General features: G+C 45.8%; 1 protein-coding gene across 12 annotated transcripts in view; it reads left to right on the top strand.

Annotated features, from left to right (window-relative positions):
- The window catches only part of FRMD4A (FERM domain containing 4A), a 341,626-nt gene that overhangs the window by 287,239 nt on the left and 33,535 nt on the right, over positions 1-20,852 (top strand). For all 12 annotated transcript variants that reach the window (XM_072356953.1, XM_072356942.1, XM_072356962.1 and 9 more), the window contains 3 exons: positions 1,167-1,253; positions 16,248-16,324; positions 20,453-20,591. In XM_072356953.1, the coding sequence (XP_072213054.1) occupies positions 1,167-1,253; positions 16,248-16,324; positions 20,453-20,591 (303 nt within the window). The remainder of the gene's footprint in view (positions 1-1,166; positions 1,254-16,247; positions 16,325-20,452; positions 20,592-20,852) is intronic.

The raw sequence follows: 20,852 nt of genomic DNA, 5'->3' as shown, positions 1-20,852 counted from the left end.
GGAACATATCAGGCATTTTGCTAGCAAAGTCTGTGCTTCACTCCTTTTTGTGGTTCCAGGAAACTGGATTTTTCCTAGCCTGCAGATGAATGAGCAACTAAGTAGGGCCATCCATGATCTGCAGACTGCAACTACCTTCATTTGAGATATAGATAGATGGATACAGATATAGTGCATAAACATAAAGATGCCAAATATTAATGCCAAATCACTAGTGCATACTCTAGAGATGGCACTTTCCACCACACACACACTCACACGCACACCATTCTCCACTTCTTACTGTATCAATTTCATGCAAATATTCATGAAATTCCTTATTTCTTCTGTTTAGTGATTTATCACCAGTTTTTCCAATCTCATGCTTTTGCATTGAGATCTCTTGGACTACTCCAGTCCAAGAAAGATTGGATGGGTTAGGCTGCATGTTCTAGCCTGCTAACACTTGAGATCTGTTCCAATGAACTCTTCATGATCAGTCTGTGCCAATGAACAGCAGAAGCAATATAACAGCTTTTGCTTCTGCTTGATGTAGGGCTTTTAGTTTTGCTGGTTTTACTCTGCCTTGCTCTATCACATTAACGGAACAGATGTAATTTCATTGAGGACTCCAGTCCAGTAAATTGCAGAGAGGCTGGTATCAGATATCAGCCATTACTGCATAAGGACATTTTATTGCATACTCAGACGCAAAGCAGTTGGGTCCAAGACTGTCAGACCTTATCACTTTGTAGCTCCCAGATCCCATTACTGCTACATTTTCAAGATTAATGCTAAAATCCCTTCACATAATTCAAGTCAGCTGGGTGATTCTCTTTCCTTCCTCCCTGATTTCTGAGTGTTTGGACTGAATAATTTAAAGGGCAGAGAAAGAGGATGTACCACTACGCAAGGGACCAATGTCAAAGCTCCCCTGGCAGCATTTTGAGTAACTCAATTGCAGATGATGCATTCTAAATGGTTTTATACATTATAGCTAAAAGTGAAACAGATCTCTCCTTAACACCAAAGAGTTTAGTGACTTGAAGAAATTTAGACGGGGCAATTTAATGGCACCCATGACATTCAAAGACATTGCTTAGAAACAAACCTTTACCTTGAACACAGGAAATCTCCACAATTTTCCCCTCCCATTCAATTTAACTCTTAATATTTATTTCTTTCAGGACAAGCAGGGAATTCCTTGGTGGTTAGGACTTAGCTATAAGGGGATTTTTCAATATGACTACCACGACAAAGTGAAACCAAGAAAGGTAAGTGTTTGTTTTTCTGTCAAGGTCCAGGCTTGCCTCTCATGTTATAGCTTGATTTGAGGGTGTGATGTATATCAAATGCTGGCACTGTTTCATGTGATTTTGAAGGATGTTAAGTTTCTCCCAAATGTGTCTGAATGTCTGCAGAGAATTAATGAACAAAAGTAGCTCTTAATTTATTAAATGTTGCAGTATGAAGGGAAAATAAGCAACACATAATCTTGTACCTCGTGCTTCTTTACATTGTGGTTCATAGGAAATAAATGGGAGGTGCTGAAGACCTTTCAGCGGTTGTGATGGGATTGAAGGTGCTCATCTAACCCTTCATATCTGTTGTCATACTGTAAATTATGAGAAAGGGAGAGGAGAGAAAAGACAGCAAAGCTTCTTTCATGCCTATCAAAAAGAAAAATATTGCATCATTTTCCCCAGAGTAGCATTCTATTTGACAAGCAAATGAGGAGTTAATACCAAGCTGACGGGGAGAAAAGTTTTATCATAAGCTTAAAGAAATCGCATTAAGAAGTTTCAGCCCAGTGTCTGATTTGTTTAGGAACTTCACGTTGTGACCATTCACAAAGTAAGGCATGGCATGCAAAGATCCAATCATAAAATCGGAAGTTAGTCATTGACAGTCAGCTGTTCTGATCTTTTACTGCTATTTTTTGTGAGGCTTTCAGTGAATCTGAAAATCAAGATTTGTCTCAGTCTTTCCAAATTGCAGCTGAAAAATCCAGCTAACAAATATCCTGTTCATTTGAGAGGAGAAAGGTTTTGATCCCCCGAGCTCATCCTACCAAGTAGGCTCACATGTTCTGATATTGCTACCTAGGATGCAGTCCAGAACAAAAAAAAACTCATCTCTGAGCACATACCCTGCAGGCTGATATGTACAGTCTGTTAGCAACAGTACTTGTTGTACTGCAAACCCATGGAGATTTCAGAAAACAAGGTCTGAGGCTTCTTTGCAGGCAACTGTGCACAAATGGATGGATGATCTGGAGCAACCTGGCAGCTCTTGTGTGGGTGTAAATGCTTCCATGCCGGATTAACATACTGAATTTCTCTTTGCCTTGTCTCTGTTGCCAAAGTGTGCCACCTCCCTCTCTTCTACCTCCTCCAGTCACATTCAAGCTATACACTACCTGGACCTCAGATAGCATCTTCTATTAAAATAAACCAGAATTAAGCTTTTGGTGGAAGTTAGGACTGCTAAGGAAGAAGCAAAAGGTTATAGGTACACTGATTAGCCTTTTATTCACTAGTGGCTGTTCACTGGGTTTTTTATTCAATGAAGCTGTGAATGAGGATGAGAGAAGCAAGGGGGTCTTCGCAGAGCAGCTGTGCTCTAAAAAACATATATGTTTGGGATCAATCACTACCTGCAGGGCAAGCCATACTCACACATGATAGTTCAAAACACACCTAGGCTGGGTGTTTGCACCCACACATCTCCAATAGTGCCAACTCCCCAGAGAAAATGTGACCTTAAAACATGCCTTCAGAAGTCAATCATAATGACAGAAACATTTCTTTGGAAGAAAACAGTACCTTGCTATGATAGGATGCAAGCATTCAGAAGCCATAGAAATTTTTATCAGCCCTGATGGTAAGAAATGGTTAGTGGAGAGCAAAGAAGAAAGGTCAAGTTCTCTGACTGCATGAGAGGGTACAACTCCTCCTACTAGAATAGTCAAGTCTTCTTACTTGGTACCTCTACTTCCTTCTCATCTTTTCATGGTGATCTAGTCTGATGCAGTGGATTTAGAGCTTGAAAGCATTTTGGCTGGCCTCTCTGCTTCTGTTACCCTATTTCCACCTCTCACAGTTGCCTCTTGAATAAGAAGGACTGTAGGCATCTCCTGCACTTCTTGTCCAAGCATATCCCTGAAAAATAGAGTTTTCTCTTTAAGGGGAATTTATTTTTAATCTAAGCAAATTATGTGTGCCATCCAGGAGGCTCCAAAGAATAATGCTACCTAATGAATAAACCACTGAGAACTTCTGTGGCTTAGGAGAAGTGGACATAATTCTTGCAGAGAAAGTTGGGTGGGAGGGGAGAGTAGGAATTTCCAGGCTGGAATTTGTCCATTGCCACAATCCAGAGATGGCATCAGTGAAAAGGCAGCCTAGATGAGCATTTCTCTGTGACGTGATGCTTGCAGACCTCATCTGTTGGCAAGGCTATTCCACAATGCACAGTCTATATCAGGGATAGAACATGAGCAGAGTGACTAAGGCTTTGTTATTTCTCTGTAGTGTGCTTTTACCCTGTGTGGACCAAGTAAAAAAAAAGTATACCCTCAACGTGTAGTAAAACCCTTCTAGCAAGAGCAATCCAATTGCCTCAGTGAGATGCAATGTTTAATTCTCTGCTAATTAGATTGTAAAATTGCATTTGATAACCCTGGTATCTGGGAGCCTACCATAGGGTCTGGTTCATTTCACAGTAGCAAGAACTGGTTCAAGTCTGTTGTGGAAAGGGGAGGGGTACGCATTGATGAGCTTTCTGCAAAGTAAAATTACAGGGGAGAAGGGAAGAGATTATGTCTTTTCTGATACTTATTACTTTTGTCCTGCACATTGCCAAGACCTGAAACAAGCTGAAAAACTGCAGTGGAAAAATAAATCTCCCAAGAAGAAGCACAAGCAGAAAACTGTAGCAAGAAACCAGCTGAAATCAAAACATTTATTTTAAATGCATATAAAAATTTTGCTTGTATGATAGGGGAGATTGTAATGTTTTCCTCTTACGTCATCCTAGAGAGATTTTCAAGCTTATTGTGTTTGCAAGTAAAACTGTAACCCACACGAAGCAGCTGGGCCTATCTCAGGCGATCCCATTAGCAGTCAGTCAAAAATATGTTGTTATTAAATTGCTGGAGTAAATCAGCCTTGTGTCTCTAGAAAGCTAACTAGGTTTGTCAGCAAGTTGGATGAGTCCAGAGAAGAGAATTGGGGCTGACGTTAGGCCAGAACCTGATACTGCTCACAGTATTCTCACTCAGGCATAAGTCCTCTAGCATTACCAGGGATGCAGTTGAGATGGGTATCTGGCAACTAGTCAGAGGTGGTTCAGTCAGGAATGTGGGGCTATTAAACTGGAATGCAGTTTGTGCTGGGCCACAGAGCCTAGTGTGACTCTGTGCTTCTATTTTTGTTTCTTCCTGCCTACGTTTTGATTCTGTGGAAGCCCCAAAACTAACCAAAGTCATCACTCTGAGGCCATTCCTTCTGTTTTTCTCCTATATGTTGAGGGGCTAGCTCAGATTCAGTAAGTACTACCAAAGGCTTCTTGAATATCATACAATCATAGAATGGTTTGGGTTGAAAGGAACCTTTAAGATCATGTAGTTCCAGCCCCCCTGCTATAGGCTGGAACACATCCCTCTAGATCAGGTTGCTCAAAGTCCCATTCAGCCTGGCCTTTAACGCCTCCACAGCCTTGCTGGGTAACCTGTTCAAACACAGATTTGATCCATATTAAGTTATGATCTGATAGAAGTTCATTCTCGGGTATTAAATAACTGCAAAAGTTTCAGCCTCATTTAAGTAGACCTCACAAAACCCATCATAACAGCTGAAAAAGAAGAGAATATCAACTGCAGAAAGATGGCTGCTGTTCTGCTAGAGAATGTGCTACTAGATGCTGTCCTGCATGTCCTGTAGTATGCTGAGGCATGCTGGAAGTTTACTAGCAGCTTATAGAACTTCTTTCATTTTTATAACAGCAGTGCACAGCTTCCAGACAGAATCCATCTACCTCTGTCTTATCTTCCACATCTATCATCTACCTCTATGACTTATCTTCTACATACTCTTCCTTGAGAAGAGAAAAGGCCCTTCAGGACTTGGCATGCACATCACAAAGGATTAAATGTCCTGCTGGGTTCTACACAGCATCTTAGGTCAAGATGCACCTTCCATAATCCATGGTAAACCAAAGCATAGTCTTCGGAGCCAGCTCTTCAGAAAGGACATGCCTGCACTGCTTTATTACTCCTGAGGCTGTTATGACCAAGATCAAAGAAACATCACTGGTGTTTTTTCCCTGTTATGCAGAGCAGCTGGAGAAAGCAGGACACTGCAGTCCCTCTATATTGTCCATGTATGGTATTCATTCATTTTAACCAGTGGGTAGGGATGTAACTCCACTCTATCTGAAGGGACCCATGCAAGAAGCAGAAGCCGTGTAGCCTGGAGCTGAGAGATCTGCATGCTCAAGCAGTTGTAGCAGCACTAGGCATGTCTCTGTTGTTCTAGTGAGATATTCCTACTGATTTAAGAGCTTCAGGGCATCTTTCAGTGTGCACAGCTTAACAGCTAGTAAGCAATTAACTCCAAGCTGAAGAATTAAAAAGTAACAAAGTCAGCCAAAGGACTTCCCTATGGCCAGTAAAGAGACACAGAAATTGTTTAACCTATCACCAAAAATAAAATGACTTTAAAGGAAGTCTGATAGTGTCTGGTTGCTTTGCAAGAAATGCCACTATTTGGTGTTATCCAATTTTCTTTCTCAGAAAGACAGTGGTTATGAAACTTAGGGTACGCCTTTTTTTCTCAGGCTCATTAGCCGGGCCCTCATTCTCCAGTTGACTAAAGAGAGACCAAGAAGAATAGTTTTGGAAACAAGAAAACGTGTGGGACATCCCAAAATTCAGACGTTAATTTAGCTTGAGAAAGATTTTCTGTGGCAGCTAAGCATCCATTTCTGCCATTTCTTTCCAGTGTTATCCTTTCTCTGAGATCAAATGAAGCATGCTATGAAAACACTTTATTCTGTATTGTGATACCACCACAAAGCTCTGTGGACTCTCCTTACAGAAGGATTTAATATGTTGTAAGTCCAAAGCAATGCCAACAGCTTGACTTCCAATTTTCACATGCAAAAAGAACTGAGTTGAACCCCTACTGCCAAGAAATACAAAGCACAGGTTAAATCAGTAGCTCTAAATGTCTGATCAGAGAGAAATCACCTGCTTGTCAACAGCAGAAATGAAGTAATCAGTGTATTAATTTTGTCCAGAAAGTGAAAGATTGCTGTGTGATGTCACTTGGCCTTTTCCAAACAGAGAAGGATAGAATGAAGTTTCCCAGTTCCAGAGGCAAAATGGGATATTTACACAGGAGGAGCAATAAGCTAATTAAGAGCTTTTTTTACTGCAGAACAAATAGCAATCCCCTCTGCTCTAGGGCATAATGAAGTATTGTCAAGTCAGTAATTGCATTGATGGAGTGGTTAAACTTGTGCTTCCTGTGGTGAAGGAATGACAGACCAGTAACTTAAAGAAGCATAAAGCAGGGATTGATGTGAAATTTATAGGAAGTAATGAATGCTGGGGAGGAGGAAGCTGACAAATTGGTCTCTATCCTGACTGATCATAGAAAAACATCAGGACAGTAAAAAAGGCAAAAGAAATGTGATTTTCAAATGGTTTAAAGGGAGCTCAGCTCACACATGTACATTAGAGATGAAGAGCATAGAAGGGTTAAAGATTTAAAGAATGTATGGGAAACATCCATAGTTACAACACAGAATTGGTTATATTCAGACAGGATTTCAGGAGGTGTTACAAGCTCTCACGTTCATGAAGGGTGTTTGATTTGGCAGCAAGATGGTTTCAGTTGTCAGAGGTACGGAGCATGCATAACACTCCTCTCAGTGCTATGCCACTCCGCATATAGTCAGCCACGGCTGGCCTTTCTCAAGAGCTTCCAGCAGCTGATGGGGTCAGACACAATTGTTCTTGGATCAGCATCATTTCCTAAGACCTTTGGAAATATCTTTGCATTGCAGACAGGGATAAAAGATTTCAGGTTTACAAACGATGCAAGAGGAGCAGAAAACATTTCCAGGAAATAATGGTTTATAAAAGCTAGTGGAGTCTCAGTGGCATTGCTGTAATACATTATTCACTGTGATTAGCTGACTGTTAAGGACTACCTGCTGACTCTTTCTGCTCAATACTTTATTTCTCTTCCCTTTGCTGATCCTTCATGCTTTTTGGATTATGGACTTGGCTGTAAACTGAACCAGTCTTCAGGTCATGGCGGGTTCAACTCATTTTATAGTGCAGTAATTCAGTCTTGGTTTAGTGTTTGGAAATGTGGTACACTGGAGAGGGAGACATATATAAAGTGAAGTTCCTTACCCTGCTCTTTCTTCTCGCGGAAGAGGCTGTTCACTCCATTTCCATATGTAAGATCCAGACCTGTGACCACTGAAGAGCAGTGATAGCTTAAGACCTTCCCTTGCTGAAAAGGACTTATCCCATACCTGTTATGCAGGAAATCATTTTCTCTGTAGCACCTTTTTTGCTGCCGCTTGTCTCACTTTGGAATGTTTACCATCCAGCACCAGGCTCTTCTTTTTCCTTCCTGCTCCCACCTTTTCTTCCTCCCTCAGCACCTGCCTCAGCCTGGCCGCTGCACCCCACTGTGCCTGCAAGTTGTGAACAGATGGAACACACTGGGATGGAAAGCAGGATTTTGTCCCTGAGGCAGAAGACAGGCGGGGTTTGGTCAGACATATCACTAGGCACTCATTCATTGAGTTTCTCTGGCAGCAGCACTAGCTTAAGTGACCTTCGCTCTCCTACCCTATCCCAGTCCTGCTACCACTATTCACTTCCTCTTCTTCAGTCACGCTGGTCTAATAGTGTGGCCAGGAAGGAGACTGCCCCAGAGAAGCGATCAAAGCTTACTGTAACTCAGCCAAAAAGAAAACGGTCACTTTTAACATTGATCAGTTCTCAAACACATTCACCACCTGTTCCACAGTAAGAAACACTGGCACAAATGTAGTAGCTGAGCATGGGTGCAGGCTGCACAAATCACAGCCACATAAAACAGAGAAAGGAATCTCTGTTAAACTACACAGTAATGTTGTAGAACAAGATAAGGGCTTCACAGCTCCGAACAAGATGGGAAGAGTTTGTCTCCATGGACTTTGCCATGGTTCAATCTCAATGAACTAACAGCTACATACAGGTCATAATCACCATTTTCTTTTGCATATAAGCTAATAAAAGCTTGCTTCAGAGTCTCTACAAAACAGGGCTCATCTCAGACAGCTAAGGAGACTATGTAGGGAATGCAACTTTTTAAAATGCATTAACTAATCCCAGAATAGTCAAGCTCAGTGTCTATTATTTAGGTAAACAAGTAGCTTGTTCATCTTGAACACCTGTAAACACTAATACATAGTCTAGGGCATCACAATCTTGTGTTATTTTTGGTGGTTCATTACACATATACTGTGGTGATACTGTCAGACATAAAGCCCCAGGGTTTTCTGCAAGAATCTACATTCACTACAGGCTACAGCATGACGCCTTATCCCTTGATGCAGCCAAGTCAAGTCCATGACTACCACTAAATACAGGAGTAATCCCATCAAAATAAAACTCGCTTGCTCTAAGTGCTGGGTTGTATTCAGGTTTTAAAAGGGTAATTCTCTATAAAAGCAGCAGCGAAGTCTTGAATGATTCTGCAGCACACAGCAGGAACTTCAACAAGATGCAAGGACGAATCACTCTGATGGCACAAAGTGAAACAAATTGGACTTCAGCACTCTGGATTTAGGGTGGAGATTTGGAGCAAGACTGGATCTTCCTCGACCACACATGCATGGCTTTGAAGTGGTGGCAGACTTCTCACGTGCCCCACCATCTCCAGGACTCGTCACTCCAAAAGCCTGGGTATTTTTAGTAGCAGGTGAAACCAAGCAAGAGCCCATCTATTCATTGGCTATGAATATGAGGCATCTTTAAATAAGTGGCCTGGGCAGCAGGCTCAGAAGATTGTGCATTGCAACCCACAGCTGCATGCATGTTGTGTGGCCGTATTTACAGACACCCCGTGTCACAGGCATGTTTTCAGTCACACAACCCAACAGGCATGTGCATCATCATTGTATGACTGGGCATGAGATGGGAGTTGCTGTATTTTGGTCTAAAGAGAGATGTGCTTTAGTCATGCAACTACAGCAGGCAAGAGGATCTTCAGGAAAGAAAATGGCAGGAATGGTTTCTGGTGGTATACATCATTATAGCGAGCCATAGCTGACTCGTGCTGTAGCTTGGGCATCCTTTGTGTAATACATAGAATACAGTGTTAGAATCTTCAGTGCAGAAAGACTGTCACTTTGATTTGCTTGTAGAGGAGAAAAAGGAGAAAATTTAATGTATAAAAATCAGAAATACATGCATATTGATTTAGAATCTTTCAGGCACCCAGAATGTTGACAGCAATGCAATACCTAACAGCATTTGACAAATATATGTGCATTGAAGATGGATTCAGTCACGGATCTAAACCCGAAGTCTGGTTACCCAGACTGTATACAGTTATAGACACAAATATTGAGTTACATTATGTAGACAAATAATGTTTTGTCCAAATGACAGCTCTTCCCTCTGTGAGCTGATGCTTTACTGTCTCTCTGAGCCAGTAAACCACTTTGAAATTTAATAGGGAATTGTCTCTTCATAATGGAAATAAATGCAGAATGATGGTTATGTAGATACAGATGCAATTTCTGTTTGGTCAAGCTCGAAACGTTTGTTGGTGGGGTGTGGTCCCATGAGAACAGCACACAGAAAGAATGATCTCAAACTGAACTAGAAACTGTTTGGCAGAAAAAGAGCCCCGCAGCCAAAGGGGAAGTAATTAGATAGTGAGCTGGGGTTGTTGACAGACCACCAAACGGCCTGCTTAGCCAAGCCACTCTCATTCCATGGGGAAAGGGAGGACAGCAAGCCTCTGGAAAGATCATTGCTGGGTTCTTTTTTCCCACATCAAATCACACAGGAAACCTCATAATTTTTTTGTTGTTCTAGGAAAAAAAAAAAAAAAAAAGGCCCAAGCTATTTGAAATACAGGAATGAATGGAAGGCATGGAAGGATAGAGGGCTAAGTTACAGTACAGCAGCATCCTCATCTCATGACCTGTGGGGCACCCTCAGCAGAGGGTCAGGCTAATTCACAGGTGACAGCCCATGGAAATCTCTTGGTAAATCTGTTCCTGAAACAAGATCCCGTTTGTTTGAGCTGAGTTAGTGCTGCCTGTATCAAATCCTTCTTCTAACTAACTAGTTTGACAGAGATATGATTGATGGGAGCAGGGTTGGCTTGGCAGAACACAAACCCATGCATGAAAACCATGGCCCCACTGAAACAACTGGGACAAAACTGCCATTGACTTTGATGGAGCTGTGATTTTCATAGAGTTTAAAGCCAGAAAGAGACTGCTTATAACCTCCACCCTGACCTCCCGCATAACTCAGCCCCTAGAATTTTGGTTGCTGGTTTGTTCAGAGGAGGAGATCAGATATCCACAGAGGAATTTTTTTGTTGTGTTTGTTTCATCTTTAAACTGAACAACAAAAGACTTGGGAGTCTATAGCTGCACTCATGCAAGCTGTGTGAAAATACTGCCATTGTTTGGTTATTGTTCAGCGTCAGTTTTATTATCAGGATGTCACCCAGGGTTGTGACTCTTGCCCATAGTGTAGGTGAGTCAAGGGGTTGCATTTGGGCTGTTAGAAAGTATGTCACGTTATTTCCTTGCCTTTCCTTGAAGCCTCTCAGAGCACCCAGTCATCTAGGTGCATTAAGAGGGATGACTGTTCCTTCTGCATTCTATGATTTAACAAGGAATTAATCATTCAAGAAGCTGCAAAACTGAAGGGCTGGGAGATGCCATATGAGACCAACAGCAATCACAGTTGGTCACTTAATTAAATGCTTAGAATCAAAGAAAAATATAGGACAAAGAGCTCGACCTCCTGCTCAGAATTAGGCCAGCTTCAAAATCAGGTCAAGTTACTCATAGCTCTGCAGTACTGGCTATATTTTGCTTTTTTCTTCACATATCTGGTTAGAATTTCTGTTGCTGCAACCTCTGCCTGTTGCCTCTTTTCTTGCCACTGAGGAACTCTGATAAATGTCTGGCTCCATTTCGTTAGTAACTCCCCTTTGGTCACCAAAGACAGCAGAAAAACAGCAGATAGATCCTCCATAGACTTCTGCAGATGAATTGATTTGAAACAGCTACCAGGCTTGATATCTGAAACTACCAAGAGCATGCGCACTGCTGAGTAACCCCACACTACTTCTGCCTTATCTCAGGTGCTTCAGGGCAAAACATACACATAAAAAAGGGAAAAAGACACCACATATTCGGGCATTTACATCTGGCTCTCAATGAAACCTTTCAGTCCTTGAAGGAGCTTACAAGCAGGAGTGGGACTGACTTGTTGCATGGTCTGATAGTGATAGGACAAGGGGGAATGACAAGAGGAAGGGGGAAGGACAAAAGAAGCTGTGGATGCCCCATCCCTGGAGGTGCTCAAGGCCAGGCTGGATGGGGCTCTGGGCAGCCTGAGCTGGCAGTTGGCAATTGTGCTCATGGCAGGAGTCTTGGAACTAGATGATCTTTTTGCTTCCCCTCCAACCTAAGCATTCTGTGATTCTATGATGTGATGATTAATGGGCACCAAGCACCTTTGCTGCCCTTCAGTGGTGCTCTCTGTTCTGTTACTATCAAGAGTTACAGGGTGACACGGGAGCCAGCAACAGCTTCATTACTGCTAGGAATTCCCAAATGCATGGATGGTCCCCCTTTTGAGCCTGTAAACAAGGCTTCCTGAGCACAGCCCAGTGCCTGGCACACATTACCTGAGCTCCCTACACATCAGTGAAGTCCCAGTCACCCAGGCATGAGTGACCAACACAGCAAGGCTTCTGTATGCTCATTGAAAAAACACGCTCCCTTCTTTATCAGGAGCCTCTGGCATTCCTCAAATGCTCTCACAATGACCCTACCTCCTGCTGCGTGCAAACTCCACCACACCAGCCCCACAGCCAATAAAAAAGGTAAAAAAAAACTTCTTCTGACTCATATGGCTGAAACGGATGCAGGTCCCTGGGCCTCCTCTCCTCCAGGCTCAGCTTAATTAGGGAGCAGCTAGCAGACCACAACTGTGCTCACAAAAGAAGCTCGCGTCTGAAGGGCTTTGACTGCAGCTCTTTGTAACTAGTCATAGACATCTGGTGGCTGGCGAGCTTGCCTGCCTTTTGGAAAGGGTTTCCAAAGACAAAATTCCTGTAGCTTGCACCTGAATTCTCCACAGTGCGCTGTATACCACTCCGATCCCTCCCCTGGCTCCTTTTCTAAGCTGCCAGCTTTGCAAAAAAAAAAGCCATTTCTGGCACTGCTTTCTGCATCGTAGCCCCCCACCCACTCCAAACATTTGAAACGGTATGCCTAGTCTGACAGGGAACAATTGTTCCCCAGGTTTCCCTTGCATGTCAGCAGTTTGATAAGCAGTCTTGCAAATTCAAGTGATAGATCTGGTTCCGGCTCTATTGGCAGGATGAATCAGAGCCTGCAGTGCAGACTCCCTGACTCAGAGGAGGAAGAAATAAGGGTAACACTTTTCTTCTCCTCCAGCAGTCCCTTTCCCATTCACGCACATGTATGCATGAGTGTGCAGCTGTGCTCTGAAGCCAATCTCAGGGAGACTTCCTTAAGCATCTGTTGAAGGCTGAATGATCTCATGTGCAGCTTGTAATGATGGCAACTAGCAAAAATTGTTCCCATCTGAAAGCTACCCAGTGCTGCACGATCCAAAACGAGCTGCTGACCTCAGAAGAGGTCCCAGTGGACAAGCCACCACATCATAGAAGCTCACTCTGCCACAAGCACCGCTAATTGTCCCTTTGTCTGCAGGCTCCAAGTGAGAGCAGCTTCTAAAGGGCAGAGGAACTGTGCTTGTATTACTGAGTAGCTTTCTCCTAAGCCTCGTTTCCAGTGTGTGTGGGGACTTGTTGTCCCTGTCCCTGCCATGATGTACCTTTGGTCAGGTGAAGGACAGAACTGTGGTCATCCATATCAACATTAAGTCACCCCTAATACAATTCCATGCACAGAACTGTTGTCCATCTCAACAATACAACTCCCACACAAAACTAAACTCAGCCTCTGTGCAGGAAAAAGCAAATCTGCCATGAACGTGGATGCTCTGGCTGAAGTAACCCCAAAAGTGGCACTCCAAAACCTGCATGTTTCTGTTGTAGCTGCATGTCCAGAAGACAGCGTTGAAATTATGACCAGCTCACTGCTGTGGTTCTTATTCCCCAGTGAAGGTTGTAAGCACCAGTGTGGTAAAAGGATCTTGATGGGTAAAAATTATGCTTCCATTTAAGACCCACTAATGGCACCTTGTGCATCTGTCACTGAACTAACAACATCAATTTGAAACCATACGTAAGCCAGGCAACTGGTTGAAGGGAACAGCTTGCTTACATTAGGAGGGCTGGCTGAAGAGAGAAATTAGGTGCTGTTTCTCCTGAGAGGTTGTGATCAGCTAATAAGAAAGCAGATACTTTCTTGTGCGTATTCACTTCTTTGCAGACTGTATTCCCTGTGTGTAAGAGGGTCAGACCTCTCAGATCAATATGGGCAAAATAAGTGGAAGGCTGCAGCATAATATCTGGGCAGCAAAGGGAGAATTACAGCAATGGTTAAAACACACATATATGCCCTGAAGAGTAGTGCTATGGAAAAAAAAAAGACCCAAATTCGAGCTGTAAAGCCACATTTACACCCTCCTGGGGCAGCAGCCAGGGCCACATGGGGCACCCCGGGGCACGAGAAACAGCATCGGCGCCTGCACTTGGCTGGCTGAAAGCTTCCCCAGAGCTGCTGTGTTTGGACAGTTGGAATTAATCATGGGAGGGAAACGTAGCTTCGCTTAATGAGCTGAGCAGCGTGAGCTTCGTTAGCAGAGAGGACAGAATAAGGCAGCATAAGTACATAGGGGACAGTTCCAGACAGAGAATGGGTTGCACAGGCATCTCATCTACCTGAGTTGCTTCTTGCATAAACTCCCCAAGCAGAACAGCTGCCAACAGCTTAGAAAAAGGGTTTCAAATTCCTTCTTCATGCCAAAATGACAACAGGGGACACAGGGACAGAGGGATGTTTTCCAAAGGGTGTGAACTGCTGCTTTTTAGATGCTTATGTGTTCCACATGTCTGAGCGCTTCCCAGACACGTCCTCTGCACACACTGTGTTACCATCCCCGCGGACAGACGGGCATCTGGAAACACGGAGGGATGTTTTTGGAGGCCCACGTGGCAGTCTCATGCTTGACCCCTGTTGCTGTCAGTGGGAGTTTGGGCCCCAAACTTCCTTTTCTTGCCTTTGAAGCTCTGCTGAAGTGCGCTGAGAGCCTGTAGGGGAGACAGACTCTGCATTCAGATAGCAGTTCCCAGCTTAACCCTTTCACCCCAAGCCTGTCCTCTCTCAGTGGGTAAAATAACGGGTATTTCTGTGTTCCGTTTCTTAATTACACCATTTATGCGGCAATTCATTATCCTACACAAGGAATAAATCAGTCCTCTAAGGAGAGTTTAAAACCCAGCCCTTCGATCTGCCCATCCCTCTTGGCCTCCTCCTCTCCTGCGCTCAGACCACAGGGACAGACCCGGAGCACTCAGCTCTCTGAGAGGGCAATCACAGCCCCCACCCTTCCATCCAGCTGTAGAAAGGAAAAAGGCAACAACAGCAGTAGAAATCTGCAATCCTGGTGCCCTGGAATATTAGCAAGGAGCAAATGTTTGTGTCCCTGCTGTGGCTTGCTTTATTTTCTAGATTTCACCTCCGCTAGCAGCTTAATCAGTGCAAATCAAATCACACCTCCTGTTTACCGATCTCCAGAGTGCTGACACTGGCAAGCGGCTTATCTCAGCGTGGCAGCACTCAGCTCCTTCCTTGGGGGTCAGACAGGAACTCAACAGAAGCTGCTTATAGTGGGAGAGGGAGCATAAATCAGGGAGAGCTCTGCTGGCTGTGCTCCCAGCAGAGGTAACCAGCCCTGAGCGAGAGGCAATGCGGGGATGCCCGCGGGTGGATGAAGAGCCTGGAAGCCAGGGTTTGGATTTGGGCTCAGCTCTTTGTAAGGATGTGGAGGTGGGCGGAGCTGCCCGCAGCGTGTTGGCTGCAGTCACCGCGTGCTACCGCTGCTTCTACGCTGTTCTCCCTCCCGCCCGGGGCTGCTGCGTGGCAGGGACTCCTGCACAAGGCGTGGGTAAAGGCAGCGAGACGCGGCCTCTGCGGCGTCCCAGCGCCCGGGAGCTGCACACTCAGAGGGCGGGCTGAGTCCTCCCTGAGACCTGCCCAGGCTTACTCAGCAAGCATCGGGGAGCGGGGTCACTCGGAGCGGGTCACCCGTGCCTTACACCGTGCCTTACACCGTGCCTTACACCGTGCCTTCGGTTCCCCTTCAGCGGTAACGTTTTGGCCGCGTGGTGCTTTGAGATGCGCCTGTAAAACAGAAGCACGGAATCACAGTGTCGAAGGGATTGGAAGGGAACCTTTGAGGATCGAGTCTGAGCCCCTGCTATAGCAGGATCCCTACAGGGAGGCAAGAATAACACGACGTGCTGCTTCCTGCGCTTCGGAGCGCTGCAGCCTTCCTCAACCCCCAAACACCGCCAACACGAGTGCTGTCAGCACCCGAGATAAACTCACACCGCTTTGCTTCCCATTGCCAGTGCGAGCCAGGGTAAAGGCAGGGCGGAGCGCCGAGTGTCCTTACGCTCCTCTCAGCCTAGAGGTGTGAGCCACCCCGGGGGCTGCCCTACCACACCACGCCAGCTCCGTGCGCTGCAAAAGCCCGAGGGCTCGACTGAGCACCCTCGAAAGCAGGAGAAAGCGGCTGAATCCCCGCTTTCCCGTAACTTTTCCACGTTGTAGTTAATCCGCAATGTGAAAGCGTGCAGCTCAAGCTGAGAACGCAGAGATGCCTGCATCCGTCCCCACCTCCCGCTTCGCTCCGTTGCGGTGGAGCGGGGCCGAGCCGGGCGGGGCGGAACGGGGCGGAGCGGGGCAGCCCCGGCGCGGCGTCGGGAGAGAGAGCGGGGCGGAGGGCAGGGAGCGGGCTGGGCTTAGCGCTGAGGAGCCTCACCCCCTCCTTCTCCCGGCAGATCTTCCAATGGAGGCAGCTGGAGAACCTCTATTTCCGCGAGAAGAAGTTCTCAGTGGAGGTGCACGATCCGCGCAGGTGAGAACCGCACCGTGCCGAGGGCTGCGGGGTTCAGTGGGATCACCCGCTGTGGTCTGGGGCTCGCTGCGCTTTGTAGCCAAACCACCCATAGGCTGGAGCCTATGTCAAGGCAGCGAGCCGGGGAACGTTTCCTCTGTCTCGGGTGGGTACATTCCCATTGTGTTCCTCCCTCCCGACCCCCCTCCCCGGTGCCCAGCAGTGCTTTCTCCTTCGCTCCCCTGTGGTCCCGCGGTGCAGCCCCTGGTCCTGCCGCAGGGAGCAGCTGCCGTAGTCCTCCGGTGGCTCCCGGAGATGGGCGCCAGATTCTGTACTCACACGTTCCCTTGTAAATAAATATTCAGGAGTTCAGCGGAAGGGAATGGCACCGTACCAGAGGTTTACGGGCAGGCTGGATGCAAGCCCATCAGTCTTTCTGGCACGGGACCCTTTCTTTTTGTTAGTTTGGAGACCTAAAGTGGGAGAAATCGAGTTCAAGTGACTGTGCTGCATCCAGTGCCTGCAGTCTGCACACCTACTCATTTGTGTTAGTGGGTGGTTACTGCAGACAGCGACCAGTGTACAAATTCCTCTGTAAGTTATTGTCACTGAAGTCAACATTCCGCTTCTCAATTAGGCATGCAAAAAGGCTGACAGAAACTCTCTTCCTGGGCTCATTTGTTGTACTGCTGGTCGTGGTGTGTTTTGCTGATTGCTCGGCTGTGATCCTGTTTCACCTGTTTCCTGTGCCTATCTGTGTAGTAGGATCTGTACTTTTGTTAGGGGAATTTTGCATGCAGTTTCTGTATGTATTTACCCTGGTGTGAACATGGTCACGCCGCTATAACGGTGCCTGTATCCATACCATAGGTGTGGATACAAACTGCAGTAAACCAATCAAACCAGACTGCAGCTCCAGGTCAGCAGAGCCTTGAAGCATCTGCTTAATATTAAGCATGTAAATAGTCGCATGAAATCTAGCAAAGTGAATTCCCAACGCTGAGAATATTCTGGGAGACCTTCCAGCAGTGGGAGCTGGGGGTGGTGTGCTCTGCTTCCCCTGATGCAGCAGAGAGGCATCAGGAACGTGGGCTGTGAGCAGCAAGGAGCCTCTGAACGCTGAGCTGGCCGCTTCCTGTAAGCAGCAATTCCAAGGGAGAGCAATCAGCCTTGCGACGTTCGAGTCGTGATGTTTGCAGCTCTGTGTCACGCATAAATTGTGACCACGCAGAGGAACTTCTCTTTCCAACTGTGTGTCATTTGTGTTTATTTGGATGATAGGAACTAATGACGCTGGAGAGCTTCTGCTTTTTATTCCACAACACAGTTTCCTTGAATCAACACCAGGAGGACAAAGCTCTGTCCGCTGTGAACTGTTGTCTGCCTTTCTCACAATCAGTTTTTGTAGGCATAGTACCACCATTCATGTCAAACTGTTACTCTGGCTGTTTTACAGCCAGCCACGTTGCAGCAGTGTGCTGGGAGCGCGGCTCAGGTTGTAATCAGTCTCCTGGCTGAGGGGGCGGACTCCTGTTTGGTGTATGGAAGCAGAGGAATAGCCACCAAAGTGCTCTCTGCATTCCTCACCATGTAGCCAAACCAGAGCCTGAGTCAGCAAAGCCACACTGGCAGGCATGGGAGAGCAAGCACAGCTCCATGGTTGTGGCCAAGGCTGGGCAGCACAGTGCATGTTTTTGAGCCCTGTCTCTGCCTGCGGCTTCCTGTCCTGTGCAAGCCACTTAACCTCTCTTCATCTCAGCTACTTATCCCTTAAAGGACCGCAGTTGTGCATTTTAGTTTCAGCAGGGTTAATTCCATTGTATGTGTGGAGGAAAGTCACAGAAAAAGCACCCATGAGCCATCTCTCATAGGCTCCCAAAAGCCAGCTGCAAAAAGCAACTCAGCATCTGTGAGCAAGCATGCAGACTTCCTAACAGGATTCACAAATTGGACAGGAAACGTGTAGAGATCCCAGAAAGAAAACAAAAAATGTCAGAAATTACTGCTTTTAAGGTGAGAAAATGAATGATTTGGAGAATATGCTTCTGAGAGTTCAGAACAAGTAACTGTGTGGACTGAAAGAGGTGGCACCAGAATTAAGGCTCCAGCCTATGTGCCTGAGTGCCTCAGAACCTTAAATGCCAGTGTGCTGCAGTGATGTGTGTACCTTAAATCAACACAAAGCGTTCAGAATACTCTCTGCAGCCTCAGCTCCAGGAGGAGCACCTCATCCCAGCGCTGCCTCCATTTGCTGTCCAGCAATGGGGGTGAGGCAGCCCTGCTCTCACTCCTTACCAAGGCCATCAGCCCCCATCATGCTGCACCCATGGAGAGTTTTCTCGCAGCAATTACTCAGGACAGCAGGTTTCCTGTTGTGTTTGCATGGCACAGGGTAGCATAGAAAGGGCTTAGCTGAGGGTAGTGCTGAAATGTGAGATCCTGATTTCCTAAGACCTTGCTTGCATTGGCTGTATCTGTTTGCTCAGAGAAATTTCACTCCTATTTGTGGCTCTGCAAGCTGATACGATAAGACATTTTGCTGCATTGAAAAGTCCCTGATGCAAGAACTCATCGATTTCCCAAGCAGATCCTGGACAGCAGTTCGCTATGCAGTTTTCTTTTCAGTCTTCTGTCCCATCTGCTTTTTACCTCCACCCTCACCTCCAGTTTTGGACAGCCATGCCTGAGAATAGGTGGGCAGTGCAGATACAGTGGGGAAACCAGTGCTTGTTAGCAGACTGGGAGCACTGGGAGAAAAGTCAAACATCTCTTGTTCTCCCCAGCAGAGCTCCTGGGCTGTCCTGCACTGTCATCTCCACATCTGCATTGCACAAAAGGGCCTTCTGGCCCCCCTCTGTAGCACGCCCTGCTCCCCACGCTGTCTCTTGCACTGGACTCTTTTCACAATGTGTGTCCTTGAGGAAAAGGCCATCATGGAAAAATCACATTTCTGTGGTCTGATTTTTGGGTGTTCCTGCGTGGAGCCAGGAGTTAGGCTTGATGATCCTTATGGATCCCTTCCAACTTGGGATATTGTACAGTTCTATATCTGACCCAACCTGTGTACCATTGCTCACATTTATTTCATAATCATATTCCACCACAAGACTCTTAATAGACTGGAGAGCAGAACCTCATTTACTAGGGGTTTGCTTTTCTCCAGTCACTGCTGTGTCCCTTCAGTGGGAGGAGCTCAGCAGACCAGGGTCATAGAATCATAGAATGGCCTGGGTTGGAAAAGACCTGAAAGATCATCTAATTTCAAACCCCCTGCCATGGGCAGGGTTACCAGCCACTAAACCAGGCTGCCCAAAGCCAAATCCAGCCTGGCCTTGAATGCCTCCAGGGAGGATGCTGTGAGCTTGTGCAGTATTTATCCAGCAGCGTGCCGGTGTCAAGGACTGTGCTGGCAAGGTTAGAGTTGAGGGATAGGAAAGAATATTCAGGCAGTTATGTACAGCTGTGAAAGCATGGGGAAACCTAACCTGTATTTTTTGTTAATATTTGAGGACAATTGGGAGTCCCAAAGAGGAAACACTTAGCTCCTATTTTTCCTGTTTTTATATTCTCTCAGCTAATCGCTGAGTAGCATTCTTCATTCCAGAACACCGGCAGCCCTCTCTGAGCCTCACAGCTTCCAATACCACATGGCAAGTCCTACTCCTGCCATTTACAAGAGAGAAAATCAAGGTTTTTTCAAGAGTTTCTTCCGCATTCTCTAAAGCAGCCATTGATCCTGTGGCATTTTAGTTATCATCAGGGTCCTAATATTTGAGACCCATGATCCAAGGTGCTGGAAGGTGTGAGGACTTGGCCTCAGGTGTCTCAGAGTGTGATGAGACACACAGGATTCATCCAGGCTTGGCCAGGCGTTAGTGACTTCCCCAGGACACGTAACAAGCCAGCATCAGATCATCTGAATACAGGATTCCAATTCAAACTAGATAAACTGGGTAATCTGTACTGCTAGGGCTTGGGAGCATTTTAACTTTAAATAGTAAAAGTAAAGGCTGTCTTGACTTGAGTAGCAGTTTATCACTGTTCTCTAAGCATTTTTTCCATCAGTGCAAGGGTATATTCAGTGAAGATAGTACCTTTCACTGTGGGGTCTGTGGTTGTAACCCAAACTCATTCTTTCCTCTTCTCTAGGGCATCTGTGACCCGGAGGACTTTTGGGCATAGTGGCATTGCTGTGCATACATGGTACGCCTGTCCAGCACTGATAAAGTCTATCTGGGCTATGGCCATTAGTCAACATCAGTTCTACCTGGACAGAAAGCAAAGCAAGGTAAGCATGTCGGAAGTGAGGAAACAGATGTATTGTATGGGTGGGTTGTTCTTACTCCTCATGGTCTCAGCAAGGTCAAAGTGGCTCCTCTACTGCCCTCTGCTTCCACTTGAGATCAAAACAAGGCAAAATAACTCAAAATGCATGCTGTCTTTTGCTAAGCTAAAGGAATTTGTAGTGAATTCATGTCTGTGGGTGCAAAGCTTGAGGGGAAGGTTGTACTGAACTATGGCCAAATCGGAGAAGCCAAAGTTTGCAGAC

Source organism: Excalfactoria chinensis, chromosome 1, assembly GCF_039878825.1.
Source record: "Excalfactoria chinensis isolate bCotChi1 chromosome 1, bCotChi1.hap2, whole genome shotgun sequence".
NCBI lineage: Eukaryota > Metazoa > Chordata > Aves > Galliformes > Phasianidae > Excalfactoria > Excalfactoria chinensis.
Note: the sequence above shows the minus strand (reverse complement) of the source record. Positions and strands in the feature narration are given on the sequence as shown.